Source organism: Seriola dumerili, unplaced genomic scaffold, assembly GCF_002260705.1.
Source record: "Seriola dumerili isolate Sdu_G_001 unplaced genomic scaffold, Sdu_1.0 BDQW01000457.1, whole genome shotgun sequence".
In the NCBI taxonomy this organism is placed as follows: Eukaryota; Metazoa; Chordata; class Actinopteri; order Carangiformes; family Carangidae; genus Seriola; species Seriola dumerili.
Genome location: NW_019174712.1, coordinates 169,581 through 190,036, shown reverse-complemented (window position 1 = coordinate 190,036; position 20,456 = coordinate 169,581). Strand labels below are relative to the sequence as shown.

At 41.4% G+C, this 20,456-nt stretch overlaps 3 protein-coding genes across 3 annotated transcripts; 2 read left to right on the top strand and 1 right to left on the bottom strand.

Moving 5' to 3' along the window:
* The first annotated feature begins 1,412 nt into the window (after nucleotides 1-1,412).
* LOC111234771 (NACHT, LRR and PYD domains-containing protein 3-like) lies at nucleotides 1,413-7,923 on the top strand. Its single transcript, XM_022762960.1, has 11 exons — nucleotides 1,413-1,420; nucleotides 2,270-2,383; nucleotides 2,758-2,871; nucleotides 3,185-3,298; nucleotides 3,670-3,742; nucleotides 3,875-4,091; nucleotides 4,175-5,978; nucleotides 6,060-6,233; nucleotides 6,465-6,638; nucleotides 7,247-7,293; nucleotides 7,379-7,923. Exons 1-11 carry the CDS (start codon nucleotides 1,413-1,415, stop codon nucleotides 7,921-7,923), a joined length of 3,384 nt encoding a protein of 1,127 aa, XP_022618681.1.
* A 793-nt stretch (nucleotides 7,924-8,716) lies between these two features.
* On the top strand, nucleotides 8,717-15,789 carry ephx2 (epoxide hydrolase 2). The gene is made up of 18 exons (XM_022762944.1): nucleotides 8,717-8,968; nucleotides 10,259-10,337; nucleotides 10,418-10,580; nucleotides 10,749-10,939; nucleotides 11,082-11,204; nucleotides 12,683-12,754; nucleotides 12,849-12,944; nucleotides 13,055-13,133; nucleotides 13,350-13,384; nucleotides 13,553-13,579; nucleotides 13,735-13,820; nucleotides 13,979-14,090; nucleotides 14,496-14,567; nucleotides 14,670-14,712; nucleotides 14,805-14,907; nucleotides 15,164-15,233; nucleotides 15,433-15,513; nucleotides 15,603-15,789. The coding sequence occupies exons 1-18, from the start codon at nucleotides 8,865-8,867 to the stop codon at nucleotides 15,741-15,743; spliced, it is 1,677 nt and encodes a 558-aa protein (XP_022618665.1). The 5' UTR covers nucleotides 8,717-8,864; the 3' UTR covers nucleotides 15,744-15,789.
* Nucleotides 15,790-16,908: 1,119 nt separating this feature from the next.
* On the bottom strand, nucleotides 16,909-20,352 carry LOC111234758 (phospholipid-metabolizing enzyme A-C1-like). Its single transcript, XM_022762946.1, has 5 exons — nucleotides 20,231-20,352; nucleotides 18,750-18,879; nucleotides 18,204-18,292; nucleotides 17,952-18,116; nucleotides 16,909-17,404 (listed from the first exon to the last, which is right to left on the bottom strand). Exons 1-5 carry the CDS (start codon nucleotides 20,237-20,239, stop codon nucleotides 17,339-17,341), a joined length of 459 nt encoding a protein of 152 aa, XP_022618667.1. The 5' UTR covers nucleotides 20,240-20,352; the 3' UTR covers nucleotides 16,909-17,338.
* Between the last annotated feature and the right edge of the window lie 104 nt (nucleotides 20,353-20,456).

The window sequence follows — 20,456 nt, the reverse complement described above, 5'->3', positions numbered from 1 at the left end:
CACAAACTGAACATTATAACATTCATGGAGGAGGATTTAGTGCAGACTGTTGTATTATTATCGTATTATTAGTAGTTTTACTTCCTATTAAAACTCTAAGCAGCATCTTCTCTTGATTATCTAAAGAAATAGTCACTTCTACAAAAGATGAATGCTGTGACCACCACAAACATAATAATAATAATAATAATAATAATAATAGTAATAATTTATCCATCGTATCTGCCATTATTCTTCTACTTTATATTCATAATCCTTCATTTGTAGCATAATTGTGCTATACTTTTTGAACTACAGTAAGAGGAAGGCAACAGAAAGCTCTGGCCTGTTTATTTAATTCATTTATTTTTTAACTTTTATTTTGGCAAATTGCCGAATCAAGTATCAGAAGTTTCTGTTTACCATCACTGGATCACAATGATAATGAAAAAGATGTAAAAACATGGTCGTTTTTAAGGAAGTTCTGGAGTTATAAAGAGCATCTTTTTTATATCCACTATTTCAAAGAAGGTAGTGACTTTGGCCTGTTTAAACTATGAGATAAACATTGTTATTTCTCTCACTATTTCTCACTGTTCCAGTCAGCAGTTGCTTTTACAGGTCTGTTTCCCCCTAAATATTTCTCCTCAGTGGATGACGCAGCTACATGGGTTGATCTGGTTGTAAAAAATTGATCTTTGTACACCTCAGTCTTGTGGTAATGACTGAGGGATATGAGTCCAGCCATCTGACAAACACCACTGTTTCACTGAGCAACACATGTGTCTCTCAGCACACCTGAAAAAGACTGAAGTGAGCTGCTGGATAGAAAACTGACGCCCGTGGGAATGAGCTGAGTGAGTAGAGATCTCTTCAGTCTCTAATGTTTCCTCCTCATCAGAAACAACCTGTTTGAACATTATTCATTTGTTCCAGTGATTAAATCAGACGTGATCACTGTTGTCTCTGAGCGCTCCTTTTTAAAAACTGCTCATTACAACTGTTGGAGATGTAACTCCACTTACATATTTTTTATATCATATCTATCTGTACAGACTATATTGCTAAACTATATTATTCATCGTTTTGTCTATTATTTATCTTTTGTAAATTTCTAGTGTGTGATATTTTCATTTTGCATTTCATTTGTGTTGTTCACTTTGCTGCTGTAACACTGCAAATAAAGGACTATCTTATCTTAATTATTCTTGAAAAGCGATATAACACATAAACTATATAATTATGAAATGTTGTCTAATAGACGAGCTCCACACAATCCTGGTCAAATGATTAGGATTTAATTTTTCTACTGATTTGTAGACTTCATTAACAGTAATGAACGGCTACTTTTACTAATAATGATGTTTGATCCAGACTGTGCTCTCTCTCTCTCCCTCTCTCTCTCATCAGTGTGACTCCAGGTTACTTCCAACATGGAAAGGTATGGCTTAACTTAAACAATACAGTTTATTGTGTATCTTTATTGAACACAGTAACAAGATATTGCAACCCACTGCCAGTAAGGTCCGCCAGTAAAACTTTAGATGGAGTCATAATAAGATTCCATCTCTGACGCTTTTGGACTCTGAAACTGAAGTAATAATCTCAAACATTTTTATGACGGTGTCCATGTTACTGCTTACAAGAAAGGTGATAAGGAAGAAGGTTGATAATTGTTTTTCAACCAAAATGTTTAAAGTTATTTCCATGATATTTATCTTCTCAAGTTTGAACCTATCACTGTAAATTGAGACAAGTTGATCTTACTTAAAAAAATCCAGGAAACCGATTGCCTTCAAAAAACTAAGTAAATATAACTATATATTCTATATATATATTTTAAGTTATGACTTTATATCCACTTGTTACTTTAAATGTAGTTGTGTTTATTTCATTTTATGAAGTTGGCAACAAAAAATAATTGGCTCTTTTTAAGTTTATACAACTGTTTGTGAAAAGTTATGTTAGCTTCATTTGCTGTATTAACACTTTGAAATTGTCACATTGCCTCAGTTTAACAAACAAACATTTTTTAACCCATATTTTAGGGTTATATTTCAGACATTTCTATGACACTCCTCCAGTCAGTCAGATAAGCTGAACTTCCCAGATGTGAGCAGGTGTTGCATCACCTGTCTTTACAGCAGGAACCCTTCTACAATCTGGTTGAGACGTACAGCCCTGTCCTCTTGAATCCCATGATTCAGTCTGGTATAGAATAGAGAAGGTTAATGAGTGATGGATCAGGATGTCATTGTTAGTAAACCAGCATGTGGTGTGTCTGTTCCAGGATTCATCAGCAGAGACCAGACCCTCCTGTACCCAGCTGTGTGTCCCTGAAGAGTGATCACTCTGTAGGTCACCCTCTTAACTTCAGAGATGGACGCCACCCACTTGACAAAAGGTGAAGGTTTAAAGCTGCATTAGAAAGTCATTTAATACAGTAAACCAGATACTTATGTTGCTGCTTCTTTATATTAATCACAAATGTTCTTAATCAGACTTTTATGGCATCTTTTCTATATCTGTGGGCTCTGCTCCTGACAAATCAGATATTAAATGACATGAAGTAAATGATGTGAGTGGAGCAGAACACGTGTCTTATTGATATCTAGTTAGTTTGTGTATCCAGGAGCTACTGTGACTGATTGACCAGAAAAACACGTTCATTGACTTTAAAGAAGAAAAAGACTGAAGCTGCTACTCACAGTAAATGCTGATGGATTCATGTTTTAACTTTAATTATCCAGATTATAATATGTGGTGTGTTTGTTCCAGGATTCATCAGCAGAGACGAGACCCTCCTGTGCCCAGCTGTGTGTCCCTGAAGAGTGATCACTCTGTAGGTCACCCTCTTAACTTCAGAGATGGACGCCACCCACTTGACAAAAGGTGAAGGTTTAAAGCTGCAATGATCAGATATTTGAATTATTATATTATATCATACATATTATTATACAACACTGAGATCTAAACAAAAGAACGGTAACATGCTGTGGAGAAGTCCTGCATCTCACAGAGGACTGAGGATCCCAGCTTCAGACTCTACTGCAGCACAAGAGCTTTAGTGAACGTACAGCTGTAGCCTGAGGCTGAAGCAAGAGGAGGCTCTCGCTGATTCTGGAGTAGGTGCAAGGAAAGTTGGACACTGCTCGTCCAAATCCTGCCTCTCATTGCCTGTTCTCCTCATCCTTGTTTGTTCCAGGATTCATCGGCAGAGACCAGACCCTCCTGTACCCAGCTGTGTGTCCCTGAAGAGTGATCACTCTGTAGGTCATCCTCTTAACTTCAAAGATGGACGCCACCCATTTGATAAAAGGTACAAAATGTACAAGGTACAAATCACAAATGTTTTTTAATTTGACATTTAGTACAGAAGCCCTGAGAGGCAAGGGATTTTTTTAACCAATATTTTGTGTTTGTTTTTGTAATAATTAACTTGGAGGCTAAGGTGAACAACTACCCCAGTCTGAACAGGACTCAAAGCCTCTTGTGGCCAAAATGAGTATTACAAAAAAAAACACTTGTCCTTGATCACTCTGTAGGTCATCCTCTTAACTTCAGAGACAGGTATAAAATTCTTTTTTAAAATGAGAATTATATCGTAATGTTACATGACACTCACCATAGCTGCCTGTACAGTAATGTGAACAAGTCATTGACAACAGTTTGGATATGTGTTTCCTTCAGAGTGGACCAGGACAGGTTAGAGACTGGTCAGTCTGTCCAGGAGCATCACACAGACCTGAGCACCATATTCATGGTTTGTACATGCAGTCAATACTGACATGAAAAATAACCAGTCTTATCTCTTTAACCAGTGGTCTGTCAGTCAGCCTACAACAGTCAGACTCATTCATGTGATTCATTTGCTTTATATTCATCACTGTTTCAGGGTCTTGAAGAGAACATTGTCACCTTTGTGAAGAAGGAGCTGAGGAGCTTCCTGGAGGTTCTTCATCTCAGCTCAGAGGGTCGGAGGGAGGACGAGGAGGTGCTGGATGATGAAGACCAAGAGCAGATGAGGAGCAGCAGGGAGGCTTTTCTGGAGATCACACTGCACTTCCTGCGGAGAATGAAGCAGGAGGAGCTGGCCGACTCTTTATACAACAGTAAGTAAGAAAAGTAGATAGTAATAAAATCACAGTTTTAGTAATATCTACACAGTGATATAATTTGTTGCTTGTTCATTCAGAAACGGTTGCTCCATCGTGCCGGAACAAACTGAAATCTGCTCTCAAGAAGAAGTTCCAGTGTGTGTTTGAGGGGATCGCCAAGACAGGAAACCCAACCCTTCTGAACCAGATCTACACAGAGCTCTACATCACAGAGGGAGGGACTGGAGAGGTCAATGATGAACATGAGGTCAGAAAGATTGAAACAGCATCCAGGAAACCAGTCAGACCAGAAACAACCATCAGACAAGAAGACATCTTTAAAGCCTCACCTGGAAGAGACGGACCAATCAGAACAGTGATGACAAAGGGAGTGGCTGGCATTGGGAAAACAGTCTTAACACAGAAGTTCACTCTGGACTGGGCTGAAGACAAAGACAACCAGGACATACAGTTCACATTTCCATTCACCTTCAGAGAGCTGAATGTGCTGAAAGAGAGAAAGTTCAGCTTGGTGGAACTTGTTCATCACTTCTTTACTGAAACCAAAGAAGCAGGAATCTGCAGGTTTGATCAGTTCCAGGTCGTGTTCATCTTTGACGGTCTGGATGAGTGTCGACTTCCTCTGGACTTCCACAACACTGAGATCCTGACTGATGTTACAGAGTCCACCTCAGTGGACGTGCTGCTGACAAACCTCATCAGGGGGAAACTGCTTCCCTCTGCTCGCCTCTGGATAACCACACGACCTGCAGCAGCCAATCAGATCCCTCCTGAGTGTGTTGACGTGGTGACGGAGGTCAGAGGGTTCACTGACCCACAGAAGGAGGAGTACTTCAGGAAGAGGTTCAGAGATGAGGAGCAGGCCAGCAGGATCATCTCCCACATCAAGACATCACGAAGCCTCCACATCATGTGCCACATCCCAGTCTTCTGCTGGATCACTGCTACAGTTCTGGAGGAGGTGATGAAAACCAGAAGGAGAGGAGAGCTGCCCAAGACCCTGACTGAGATGTACATCCACTTCCTGGTGGTTCAGTCCAAACTGAAGAAGGTCAAGTATGATGGAGGATCTGAGACAGATCCACACTGGAGTCCAGAGAGCAGGAAGATGATTGAGTCTCTGGGAAAACTGGCTTTTGAGCAGCTGCAGAAAGGAAACCTGATCTTCTATGAATCAGACCTGACAGAGTGTGGCATCGATATCAGAGCAGCCTCAGTGTACTCAGGAGTGTTCACACAGATCTTTAAAGAGGAGAGAGGCCTGTACCAGGACAAGGTGTTCTGCTTCGTCCATCTGAGTGTTCAGGAGTTTCTGGCTGCTCTTCATGTCCATCTGACCTTCATCAAGTCTGGACTCAATCTGATGTCAGAAGAACAATCAACCTCCAAGAAGTCTGAACCAAGACGAGACGAATCTGCAGAGACAAACTTCTACCAGAGAGCTGTGGACGAGGCCTTACAGAGTCCAAATGGACACCTGGACTTGTTCCTCCGCTTCCTCCTGGGTCTTTCACTGCAGACCAATCAGACTCTCCTACGAGGTCTGATGACACAGACAGGAAGTGACTCACAGACCAATCAGGAAACAGTCCAGTACATCAAGAAGAAGATTGAAGAGACTCCCTCTGCAGAGAAAAGCATCAACCTGTTCCACTGTCTGAATGAACTGAATGATCGTTCTCTAGTGGAGCAGATCCAACAGTCCCTGAGATCAGGACGTCTCTCCACAGATAAACTGTCTCCTGCTCAATGGTCAGCTCTGGTCTTCATCTTACTGTCCTCAGAAGAAGATCTGGACGTGTTTGACCTGAAGAAATACTCTGCTTCAGAGGAGGCTCTTCTGAAGCTGCTGCCAGTGGTCAAAGTCTCTAACAAAGCTGTGTAAGTACAGAAGTAACTGGGTCAATTCAGGATCGTTTGGTCTAAGCAGTAAAATCATGTTTTTGTTTGTTGTTTCTTCAGACTGAGTGGCTGTAACCTCTCAGAGAGAAGCTGTGAAGCTCTGTCCTCAGTCCTCAGCTCCCAGTCCTCTAGTCTGAGACACCTGGACCTGAGTAACAACGACCTGCAGGACTCAGGAGTGAAGCTATTGTCTGCTGGACTGGAGAGTCCACTCTGTACACTGGAGACTCTCAGGTCAGGATCTTACACATTCAGGGTAACACTGAGACAATAAAAGTGTTCATGAATGTCAAGTAGTCAAGGTTCAACCTTGATTTATTCTCCAGAATGATTTATTGAGCCATAACAGAAGGTGAAGCCAATCAATCAACAAACTGTAATTGATCATTTGTTCCACATGAATCCTGCTAATCTAAGTCTCGGATATGAAGCTGATCTAACATGTATCTCATGCATGTTTTAAAGGCTGTCAGGATGTCTGGTCACAGAGGAAGGCTGTGCTTCTCTGGCCTCAGCTCTGAGCTCCAACCCCTCCCACCTGAGAGAGCTGGACCTGAGCTACAATCATCCAGGAGACTCAGGACTGAAGCTTCTGTCTGCTGGACTGGAGGATCCAGACTGGAGACTGGACACTCTCAGGTATGGAGGAACTTGCTGTTAGCAGAACTGATGTCTGATAGAGGCAGTAGACTGTGGAACCATTTTTTCCGTCAATGATCAGGTCAGTTAGAATAGTTGGAATAAAAATAGATAAATACATGTTGTTGAGGGTTTCTCTTGACGGTATGACAAGTTAGGCTTTGCTAGAATCCTTCATGTAGGTTACAAAAGTTTTTTAGTTTAGAGTACTTCCCTTGTATCTTGCCGTACATTCGAGTTACATTTCTAGCATTTAGCACCACATAGTTGTCACACACAGGTTAGCTACATTTTACTTTAGACTGTATATAGATATATATCAATAGATAGTATTAGTATCTAACTAACTAAATGCTTGTTGCATAGCTTTAGGAAGACGGATTGCCTTTGTTGTTTTGGTGATTCTCATGATGCTTGCTAACACATATTTAAGCAGGGAGCAGCCAATTTGCAACCAAATCTAACTGTATAACCATTTGCGCGTGTAACTTGCATCACTAACACGGTAACCTATACAAACAACTTGACTAATGCACAGTCTATTGCATGTTGCATCTGTCCATAATCTGAGAGAATATACTGTTCTGAATGTGTGTATCCTCCCTCAGGGTGGACCATGGTGGAGCCTGGCGGTTGAAACCAGGTCTGAGGAAGTGTAAGTGTCTGTAGCTTGAGAGGCAATAAATGTCTTCTTGTTTTATAACTGTATCATATGAAACTCAGCTTTGTTGTTGTTGCAGATGCCTGTGAACTCTCACTCGACCCGAACACAGCACACAGAAACCTCAAACTGTCTGACAACAACAGAAAGGTGGCAACAGTGAGAGAACAGCAGCTCTACCCTGATCACCCCGACAGATTTGACGACTGCCTTCAACTGCTGTGTCAAACTGGTCTGACTGGGCGCTGTTACTGGGAGGTCGAATGGAAGGGAATGGTCTGCGTTGGAGTGACCTACAGAGGAATCAACAGGAAAGGAGAAGGTGCTGACTGCTTACTGGGAGGGAATGATCAGTCCTGGAGTCTGTACTGCTCTGGGAAGACTTACTCTGTTCATCACAAAAGCAAAGGAAGAGACATGTGTTCTCCATCTTCCCTCTCCAACAGAGTGGGAGTGTATCTGGACTGGCCTGCTGGTACTCTCTCCTTCTACAGTGTCTCCTCTCACACAGTGACCCACCTCCACACCTTCAACACCACCTTCACTGAACCCGTCTACCCTATGTTCAGGGTGGGGTTTCAGCTGAGGCTCTTTGGCTCGTCAGTCTCTCTGTGTGAGCTGTAGGAGGAAGGCTCGTCTTCTGTTTAAAGAAACATAAAGACTAAAAGTGAAAAATGAATATTGAGACACATAAATCATTTTACCTTGTAAAAAATACAACTTATGTCTTTCACATGTAAATAAGTCTTGTAATATATTATTTTAAAGCAATATCTTCCTCACATTACGACTCTTGACACATTGGTGTTGTCCACAGGTTTAATAGTGTTGGAAGGTGTGAAACTGCAAATAAAATGAATGAAACGAATAAAAAGAATGTACATACGATACATCAGATGAAGGCAGATGTAAATAGATTGTGGAGAAGTCCAACAACATGTCACAACAATGTAAATACACCTACTTCCTGTTCCTTTTTTATTTTACTACAGATTTAACCTAGACCTGCTTTATAATCAAACAACACACGGACATCTACCTTTAGACTATATGGGACCTTTGATCCAGAACTTCATGTGGGAGGAATTCAAATCACTGACCTATACTGACTTCAGGTTTGGAAATAAAAGGAGTACACCTGCAACAGAAATGTGTGTCTGTGTCTTTGTTGTGCATTATTTTTTACATTTAGTTTTGCAGTAGAAAGTAATAAGTTATAATTCATCACAAAAACTGACTGCAAATAGTTTAGACTCAATCTCATATCAATTTCATATTTTTGATGCTTTGAAATGTTCTTTTTCTTGTGTGCATGATAAAACTGTAGATAAGAACACACTTACACTCTGACCTGGAGGTGGTGTCATCTGTTTGTTTTTTATCTGAGTCAACTGTGACAAGTGGGCGGAGCTTGTCTGTGAGTCTGTACAGAGGGCAAAGTTACCCGATGCCTGAGCAGAGCCGGTTCACAGCAGCAGCAGCAGCAGCAGCAGCAGCAGCAGAGGAGACGCAGGCCTGTGAGAAAAGAGAGTAATTAAAGCTGCTCTCAGTCAGACTCAGACGACATGGCTGAGCACAAAGTCGTCCTGTTCAGTTTCTGGGGAGTTGCCGTCTCCTCTCGACCGGATGCAGTTTTCCACAAGATGGAGGAGTTGCACAACCTGCCAGGGTAAGGAGTCTGTTATGCAACATCTCCACACTGTAAAAAAATAACCAGAGACATTTGAGACTTTTAAATTAAAGACTAAGGTTGAACAAAAACATAAATCATCATCATCATAAAATGCATGAAGATTATTAAATAATCTTGTAGTTTGAGTGGAGATAAAGGTGATAAAACTTTATTAAAAATATAAGAAGCTTGTGGTTGCTTGAGTGTTGTAAGTCTGCATGTGACGCAATCAAAACTAAAATATTGAATAAGATTTAAACAGATTTTACTGCAAATTTAGAAGACAAAGTCACAAAAGTAAATGGACACCTGTGAATAGGGTTATTGGCAAGATAAGATACATGATGAGTTCCAGCACTGCACCGTTTCCTTGTTTATTCATGTCTTTGTCTGTCCTGTCCTGCTGCACACACCAGTCAGACCAGCTACAATTAGTTATAAGTATATACAGAATCTGGTGGTTGTGTACTTAATGTGCTCCTTCATTTTTTTCTGACTTTAAACATTTTATTTTTTATGTTGTTCTGGTCAAACTTGTTTTACAAATATTCTGCATGAAAAATGTTGTTCATTTCACCACACATGAACGCAATAATATAAATGTTCCTTTCATCACATGTTGGGTGTTTTATTCAAATTCTGTCCATCTGATGTTCACGCTCAAGTAGATAAAACAGAGAGTTTAGGAACAGGAGGAAATTATTTCAATTCACAGTTTCCATTTAAAGCAGAAAAGTGTTCACATACTTTTTCTCCATCATTTATTCAATAATTAAATAAATGTAATTAGGTAGAAATATTTGTCCCTGAAATGTAGTGAAGCATAAAGTATCAGAAAATCAAAATACTCAAGTACAAGTATCTCAAGACTGTACTTTGAATGTGAAAGCTTGTTGTGCTGGTTTCTTCATTCAAATTAAGGTTTCCTGATAAGAGCGCAGACAGGGATGACCCACAGCAGCCTCACAGGACTGGCTGATGCAGTCAAGCAACTTTAATGTGCAATAACAGGGTTATAGGCAGATGCAGGAACAAACAGGCAGGAAACAGGAAACAAAACTCAGGTAGAAGGTCAGGCAGGTTTAAGTCAGAGCGGGGTGATGTGAAAATGTGAAACAGGTGAGCAGCTGGATGAGACAGCAGGAAAAAAAGAAATCTTGTGAGCAGATGATGAAAAGTGAGCGGGGCCGTTACCTTCAGCCTCCTTTGATCTCACCTCAGTGTCACCTGATAGACTCATATAGATTTTAAACATATCTGATCTTGTTGTTTTGCTGTGGTTCTCAGGGATTTCCTGTGCAGCGTTGCGTTGCGCACGGACAGCGCCATGAGGCGGGCAGAGAGAGGCGAGATGACACTCTCTCAGGTGGGTGAAGTCAAGTCTACCTCCTCTATTGCATCTGTGGGACTGTTTGTTTGACTCTGTGTTTGTGTGTGTTTGTGTAGATGATACCAGTGTTTGAGGAGGAGTGTATGAAGGAGGCGCAGGTCAGGGGTGTCACTCTGCCATCTGATTGGTCAGTTAGAAGCCTGCTGGAGGCGCTCAGAGCGGCCATGATGGACGTCCAACCAGCTGTGCTGAAGACGGCTGCTAGTCTGCGCCGCAGTGGTACACAACAACACACCTTTACACACACACACACACACACACACACACACACACACACACACACACACACACACACACACACACACACACACACACACTCTCAGGTCACTGATAATATGATAAAAGGTGATAATATTACATCAACCCCCTCCCCTCACCTCCCCTCAGGGTTACTCACAGCTGTGCTGGCCAATCACTGGCTAGATGACAGCGCAGCTGGAGATGGTCCAGCCCGCCTTCTCTCTCTGCTGGGGGGGCATTTTGACCTGGTCCTCCAGTCCTGCCGCTCAGGTCACAGGGTCCCTGAGCCCGCCATGTTCAGCTCCGCCTTGCAGCAGCTGGGAGTGACATCACAACAGGTGGACGCCACTAATATGATCAAATAGTGAATTGTTTTGGAGACAAGTAGTTTTATAATTTTTCCATCAGACAAAAGTTTTCAGTCGACCCTGGTATCATCACATCATGACCCTCTGAGCCCAGCTGTGCATCATCTTTCAGGCCGTGTGGCTGGATGCAGATGAGGAGGGTGTGAAGGCGGCAGAGGCAGCGGGGATCAAGGCCATCCTGGTGGGAAGTCTGGACGACGCTCTGGACAAACTGGCTGGTTTTACTGGAGTTCAGGTGCAGACCAGTTCTCCTCTGTAATTAACTGTATATTAAATTTATGGGGTTACAAGTAGACAGAAGGTTAAGTTGGGCTGATGTGAGAGATGCAGAAAAAGAAAGTAAACAAACAGATGTGGTCTATTTGGTGCTAACATTAGCTTGCTAATGTTACGCCCATAGAGTTTAAGCTGATTCCAGGGGTGACATATTTTAAAAAATAAGACAATTTGAATGAGCTGGACTTCAGTGGCTTTACTAGAAAGATGGTAACTGCTAACTAAATCAATTGCATCAATATAAATCACAATATAAGACAATAATACAATATCAAAATCACATTACAAAATACTCACAATAAGCATAAATACTCTGTTATATATATATATATATACATATATAAGAGGTAAGCTTAAACCAGTCCATTCTAAATAAAGGCGAATAATAATTTATATAATAATATAAAAGGTTTTTTAGGGTTAATTCTATATAATTTTACTACCTGCAATCATATTCTTTCCCAATATAAACAATTATCTGATTCCTCTTCATACATTAAATCAAAATCTCCCTCTTCCTCCTTCTACAGCACCGCAGCCACAGACAGTAGTTAGTCTTTGCCGCAGCCTGTGCGCTCTCCTGTTGCTTAGCAACGGTAAACTGTTACGCTGTGCCGTTAATAGGCTTTAGCTCGAGCTCTAACTGTTCAGAACCGTTAGCTAAACAATGATTCAAACCGTTGGGATTTAAATAATAAAATACACAAAATGTAAACCACAAAACACACACACACCACACAACGTCACCTCTGTCTCCCCCTCACGTCACCCGTCAACAATTACTCGCCTACTTTTAAAACCTGAAGCTAACGCTAACAGTTAATAATTTAACATATGTACAAAATGATCTAAAGTGCATAATATTACAGAAAACAGAAAGCACACAATATTTACAACATGTATGGCCGTTCTTACCTGATTTACCACCTGTTAGAAGAAATAAAAAGACGATTAGAGTGAGCTGGGCTTCAGAGGTTTGACTGGAAAGATGCTAACTGCTAACTGAAGAAAGCAGCTCGCCCACAATTTAAATAGCCTCACAGGTGGTCTCGTGCCTGATTTACAAACATACATATATATATACATAATTACACATTTGAAGGGCAAAATAACACACATTAAATGAGTGGGCAATTAAATAAATATCCTATGTGCCACATTAGCTTCTCCTGCTAGCTCGCTACTATCCTGTTTAATTAGCGTTGGCTTAACTAGCTAAGTTAGCCGGTTAAATTCCCAAAGGTCAACTGAAGAACGCAGCTCGCCCACAGCTTATATAGCTTCACGGGTGGTCTTGTGCCTGAATAACAAACGCTTAGAATTTTAATATATACATATTAAAATAACACATTTAAAGGAGCAAAATAACACATTAAATGAGAGTGCAATTAAATAAATATCCTATGTGCCACACTCACATGCTAACTTGCTTTCCAGGCTGTCAGAGCAGAGAGTTTTGTACCGTCCTGCAGCCCTGATGAGGTGTCACATGGATACGTCACCATCAGGGTAAATATGTGGATCAGTGTCAGTCATGTAGGTGAGAAAATGATGGTGTTTTTTCGTGTTTTTAAAGGATCATTCCTCTCTCTCTCTGTCTCAGCCTGGTGTCAGGACTCACTATGTTGAAATGGGCTCAGGTCCACCGGTTGTGCTGTGTCACGGCTTCCCTGAGAGCTGGTACTCCTGGAGGCATCAGGTGACCTTGACCTGCCCAGGATTTCACACAGAGCTTTACTACATGTTGACTCTAAAATCAGTCAGACACCAGACTGTCACTTACAGTTTCTTTTCTCTCTGCTATGGCAGATCCCAGCTGTGGCAGCAGCAGGGTTCAGGGTGTTGGCTCTGGACATGAAGGGGTATGGAGAGTCCACAGCGCCCCCAGGTGCGTACACCTGTCAGTGAGTCAATCTCTGGAGTGAGGGTTAGGGTCATATAATAAATGCAGTATGCTTATCCAGATATGATAAACTAGTATATAAATGTAGAATATACATGTTTGCAATAAAGCACAGGACTAAAAAGATGAATTTACTAATATTATATTATATTAATGTTTTTACCTCTTTAACTGTGTCACATGTCATTTTCTCACCAACAGACATAGAGGAATATTCTCAGGAGCAGCTCTGCAAGGTACACACACACACACACACACACACACACACACACACACACACACACACACACACACACACACACACACACACACACACAGAGGAATAAAATGTCATATGTGAACAGATTCATTGTTGCTGTGACTGCCACACTCACACTGCTGTGATGGTTTCTGTCCTTTTCCAGGATTTAATCACATTTCTTGACAAAATGGTGAGTGACAGCACATTACACTCACTCCTACCTCAGCAGCACAGTGATTGATGTCAAATTAAATTAGGTGATGACAAGAGTGCTGGAGAAAATAACCTTGCAAAGACATAAAACTTCATTTGAAATGTCAAAGCAGACTCTGGTCTCTGTCCCAGTCCATCCCACAGGTCACCCTGGTGGGTCATGACTGGGGCGGCGCCCTGGTCTGGAACATGGCTCAGTATTTCCCTGAGAGAGTCAGGCTAAACAAACACACACACACACACACACACACACACACACACACACACACACACACACACACACACACACACACACACACACACACACACACACACGTCAACAGGTTTAGACTGGAGAGTTGAACAGGAGTAAACTGTGTTTGTCTTGTGTGTGAAGGGCTGTGGCGTCTCTGAACACTCCGCTGTTCCCAGCCGATCCCTCTGCTCCTCCTGGTGAGAAACTGAAGGCTCTTCCCATATTTGACTACCAGCTCTACTTCCAGAAGCCAGTGAGTCTGTCTGCAGCACGCTAACACCAACACCTGCACAGGTAAAGGACTCGGCTCAGGAGAAGGAAGCTGGTTACCTCACCGAACAGTCCTCGACCCCCGTCCTCCAGGACTTTGCTCCGAACATTCAAGACTTCAAACACACAACCTCCAAACTCCCAGGCGGCCCTGGTTTTGGTCTCTTCATGAGATTTGTTAACACTAAGAAAAAAAATGACCCATTTTCTTATATTGATAAATTCATTTTCTTATCGCTTCTTGTGAAACTTTCCAGACAGCGAGATGTCAGAGTAGGTGTCAGTCTCATATTGCAACCTGGTTAGCTTAGCTTAGCATAAAGACTGGAAGCAGGAGGAAACAGCTAACCTGGCTCTCAAGCTTTAACGGGACATGTGTGTGCTGCAGGGCGTTGCAGAGGCCGAGCTGGAAAAGGACCTGGAGAGAACGTTCAAGATTTTCTTTTACAGCAGCGGAGACGTGAGCACACACACACACACACACACACACACAAGTATATATATATATATATATATATATATATATGACAGGCGTACACAGGTGATGTTGTCTTCTCCTCAGGTGAACAGTCCGGCCATAAGCACGGCAGGCGTCTGTGCTCGAGGTCAGAGGATTTCCTGCTAATTATCTCACAGATGAATCAGATTCTTGTCAGCTCATTAGACACCAACGTGTGCTGTCGGCGCTGTGTTGCAGGAGGTCTGTTTGTGGGTCTGCCCGAGCAGATTCCCAGGAGCTCCATGCTGACGGAGGCCGACCTGCAGTACTACGTCAGCCAGTACAAAGAGAACGGCTTCAGGTGGCTCAGACTGAACACATCAAACACGGCCGACAGACTTCAGCTCCAGACAAAGCTATCAATGAATTAATTTGAGAAAATAATCAATAATTAACTGATAAAGAAAATAATCATAACAACACACACACTTCTGGTCTTATTTCAAAATAAAATAATCAGGAGCTTCGGGCCTAGTTGTTACAAAGTAGTTGATCTCTAACATTTTGTATTTTGCATTTTTGTGAATCAGCAATAATCGCCTCGTGTTGTTTGACAGGAGGCCGCTGAACTGGTATCGTAACGGTCACGTGACCTGGAGGTGGATGTGTTCTCAACCCACTGGAAAGGTTTGTTGCACATGTGAAACACCTCCACCTACACTGGGTTTCTACACATCCTGGAATCCTTCACCAGGCACAGAAACCTCCTGGAAAGTGACTCCAGAGGTCCTGGAGAAAGATTTGAATGTCCCAAGAAAAATCCCAATAAACTGAAGGGTGTGTGTGTGTGTGTGTGTGTGTGTGTGTGTGTGTGTGTGTGTGTCAGCTGCTGATGCCGGCGCTGATGGTGACAGCAGGTAAAGACCCCGTCCTGCTGCCAGCCTTATCCAAAGGAATGGAGGACTTGGTGAGAAAAACAGCAGCATGACAAACTGCAGCCTGTGTGATTATAGATTATTGGAATTCAATCTGCTATTTATTACTTATTAATTCCAGATTGTGAACCTGAGCAGAGGGCACATCGAGGAGTGTGGACACTGGATTCAGATGGAGAGGCCGGCGGAGACAAACAACATCCTGATATCATGGCTTAAAGAAACACACAGGAAGGCTGGAGGTGTGGCACCCAAACTGTGAGGAGGGAAGGAAGGAAAGAAGATTAAACTGGGATGATGTGACAATACTTATTTGACTTATTTTTACTTATAAAATACTCAAATACTCAAATACTCAAATACTCAAATACTCGTTATTATATGAACTGGCAGTTTAAACTGTAGCTTTTCAGGGTGGAGTTAATTTTACCTGTTGTATATTGCGTATTAATATGTTTTCACTGCAAGAAAATTCTTAATTATGGAGTCCTGATAATAAAAATAAAATTCTGTTGTTCTTTCCAAGTAAAGGCTTTCTGTCTGTATGAATGTAGACATCGGCGGGCGCAGTACACACGTGTCGCCACACGGGGGCGCCATCACCATTTTAATTTATGATACATGAATGCGCTGACCTCTGAACTTCTGCCATTTAATAAAAACCGTACATCATATCAGAGATTACCACACCATGGGCGCCACAACAGCTTCCTGTCCACGCCTGTGTGTTTTGGTGTTTCCAGGGCCAGAAATGTGGAAACAGGAGCGACCTTCGGGCACGTGGGAGCGTACAAGCTTCCAAAACTTCACGTTGTCTTTAATGCGTCATTACTCCGCGACCGTTAGAGCGCGACACGCGCCGTTTTTTTCTCCTTAAACTAGAGAATCGGCGCTTTCTCCGACCGATACACCGACATCAACAGTTAGGAAACATTTAGATAGTCTTACCGTTTGTCTGGAGCATTGTTGCTTTCTTTGCAAGTGACATCTAGATTAACGTCACTCAATGCGACATTCCTATTGGCTCGAGTGGGTGCTGTCACAGCCAATCAGAGTGTCTGATTCAGAGGCAGTGCTGTTGTATTGTGAGGTGAAGTTGTTCTGAGTTTATTGAAGTGACAGACTAAAGACCTGTCACATATTTAGAGCAGCAGAAGCGAGGAGATGATTTATAAAGGAGAAAAACAAAAAACAAATGTAAATACTGAAATAATAAATAAATAATGAGCAGAACTTCAGACTTCTTCAAATCAGCTCTAGAACAATCCACACGTAATGTCAACAAAGACATGATCAGTTCATTACGCAGTCCCGAGAATAAAAATAAAATCCTGTTAGATGATTTAAAATCTGGTTTATTTGATTATTCCAACCTGTTTCCCATAGAAATCAACTGGCATCAATAATTTAATAGAAATAAGAGAATCTTAAAATAAAAAGAAACTTTATTCTTGACAGATCATCAAACCACATGTTTCAGCACATTTCTTCACTCATTTTAAAAACATTAACACAGAATAATAATAATGATAATATTAGCATGAACCAGTATTGGGAGTTGAGTATTGAGTATTGGGATCTGGACATTTTGAGAATAAAGTCAAAATATTTTAAGAATGTTCTGAGAATGAAGCCCAGTTGAATCTTAAGGAACAACATTTCCTTATTTTTTCTCTTAAAATAAAAACTTTATCTCGTAATATGGCTACTCTTTTTGTCTAAATCACGACTTTATTGTAACAACACTTTGACTTTTTACTCAGAATATCTCAAGTTTATTCTCTGAATCTTACATGCGATCAGGGGGCAATGGCTCCCTCCAGTGGCTGAGGTGAAAACTGCAGGTAAAACAGTTTCTCACAGTTTCTTGTTCTCAAACAGCTTCTTCCAGGCCGGCATGATGTATTCATAAATCTTCTCTATCTGTAACACACACACACACAATATGTAAACAAACACATACACAGAGATCAGATGTTGCAGATCTCAGATTACAGATCTAGAGATTAATAACAATAACGTCTACACTGGATGAGGACATTTCACAAGTGCGTTTGCAACTTTGCAGCTGCTTATGTTTAAATTCAAAAGCAGATTATACAGATTTTTTATTCGTTTTTCCTTGGAGCCATTGTCTTCCACTCACTTCTTGGTGGTATGAAAATAAATCAGCAGACTCCTGAAACTCTAGACTTGATGTCTAACTTGATGTCTATTGTGACAGATTAATAAAGACAATAGATTTTCAGATTCTTCAGAGATAAGTGGAAGCCAACGGACGCCTTGAGCAGCAGAAAAAACCCATTTCATATCACATCAACTAGTTTTACCCTCATTTCATTCTTCTTTACCCCAAGATAATTATTAAACCCTGAAGTCGTATCTCTCAGCAGTTTTGTGACGCCTCTGAAAACCTTCAACGACCGTTTTAATTTAGTTTAATCTACAGAAACACAGAGTGACGACGAACCTGCTCCGACTTCTTGACTCCATATCTGAAGAGCGTGGCCTGGTGCTCGCTGTTGTGAAACAGGATGTCGTACGTCACCTCGCGGCCCATCATGTCGTCGATGGCCGGCTTCACCACGCTGTGGAAGTCTCTGGCCGAGAACGAGTCGTCCAGCATGTTGCTGACCTGAGACACGTCAAAGGGAAGGCGATGAACAACACCAAGACTTTGTGATTGTCATTATTGTTTGTATGGAAACTGCCCGGGTGTCACCTTGTATTTTTTCCCCAGCATCTCCAGTGGATCCAGTTTGACCTCTGACCTCAGAGCTCGGCCAAAGAGGAGGAGCTTGGCGTCGGAATCTGACAAACACACACATGAAGGGGTTTTGAATGAACAGATATGATGATACAAACAACTGGAGGGCGCGCACATTTGTTGTTAGAAGAAGAAGTGAAATATCAGTCAGAGCGGGAAATCGACTTGTTTCATTAACTTTAAACAAAAACATCTTTAAATAATGTTGCTGCACTAGAACCAAGAACAATCAATCAATCATAACACAAAAAAGATTCCTGATTTTTTTCAATATGTTTGCTTTTCAAAATAAGACTTTTAAACACTTTAAAACAAACCTGACCTGCAAAAAAGTGACATTGTTTCACCTGCTTCAACAGTTTTATATAATAAAGTTTCCGTCTCCTAGACTCACATTTCTAGACAATAAGTTGAAATGTTCTGACTGCACTCGCCATTTTTTTTTATCTTTTAAAGAAAACAAGACTTAATTACAAACAGGAAATTGACGACGACACCAACCTCGACATGTCAGGTGAGCCACGTAGGGAACACCGTCTCTCTCTCCGTAGTAAATCGCGTAGTGGGAGAAGTACTTGTTCCTGGGGTACTCCACGATGTCCCCCGGGAACAACTTAGGGGCGGAATGTTTCTGCAGAAACGACAGACAGGAAGTGATGATCATGTGGTCAAAAATAACGTAGCTGTATTGCTGTATTGCTTTGTCTTTTTGAGATGAGTTTTCGGAGATATCTTGTCATCAGAAATGTACAACTGATTATCCCAAACATTAAAACCTGAGCATCGCTCACTGATCACTGCTCACTGATCACAGGCCGACAGCATCAGTCAGTCAGTGTCAGAAAGCAGAAGTTAATTTTAACCACAACAAACACTGAAGCGACTGAAGGGAGAAGCCACAAAACGAGAAGCCTCTCTGTGAACACCACTCACTCTGTTCTCTGCATTCTATTATTCTATAGACAGTTTTCTTCTATTTTTATTCTTTTTAAAGCTGCTCCAGTGTAAAGGTCTGTGTCCATGTGTAGTGTGATTATAGATCAGCTCTAGCTTCTATATTAATACTGTGAAAGTATCAAAGCCTCAGTCCACAGAGAAATGCACACAGCCTGTATTCAGAAACTGAGCCTTAAAACCAGCCGTCAGGACTTCTGGAACTTTGTGATGTCACAACAAAGCAGTCACCAAGCCCCGCCCACCTGGACCCACCATCCTAACCTTGCAGGATTTGGTTTCTCTGAGTGTTTTTACCTGAAATCTGCTGTATTTTTTATTGTTTTACTTAGAAAACAGTCAGCCAATCAGAAGAGAGGCTCAGAGCCTCCTCTCTTCTGATTGGCTCACCGAGCTGTTGTTACTAGAGCTCCAGAGAGAAGCCTGAGAGAGGAGATGTAAAACTACACTGAGATGGTTTTTGGTTCTTAAAACCACAAATATATCTTCTTATGGATCAACACTTCAAAATAAAACACAAAGTCAGAAATATGGAGCTTTAAAACATCTAACTACCTTGATTTCTGTCACATGGCTGCCACTTTCCAGGTTTGTAAGTTGTAACTAACAATTGTTTTCTAATATTTAATATGTCAGTTATGAGCCATTATTAAAGGCCCCATATTTTACATTTTTTCCATGTTTTATTTGAATTTATTTTTTGATCCATAAGAAATTCTGAGTAAGTTAGAATAAGTTTTGAACAAACAGTCCTGATATTTCCTGATCACTGAGCTTGCACAGAAAGCTGTAAGCCTGGGTCTAATCTCAAACTGTACCAAGCTTCAGAGGTCACAGGAAGTCACAGCCTTTTCTTTTAAACGCATCCTTTGAACCGTTCACGTAAGAACAAGATCTTTCACATCTTAACTTAAAGTAAGCTATAAAGTATTATCTAAGGATTTATTAACCATTAATAAAGCTCGTGGTTACACCGATTAAAATTCAAATAAACTCCAAAATGATATCAGAATTCTCCTCGTACTCACCAGGCCCATGGGTTTAGGTTTTTACTGTCGCTTTCTTCAGTCGCTTCTGAAATTAAATCCACCCACACAAACACAGAGAGAAACTCCACCTGCTTTACATAGAGGCTGTACTGATGTGATAATGAGTCTGTGTGTGTGTCTGTCACAGTAGACTGACCTCACTCATCACCCCTCCTTCACCCCACCCCCCCCACACACACATTTGTTTTTGTAGTATTGTGTTGTG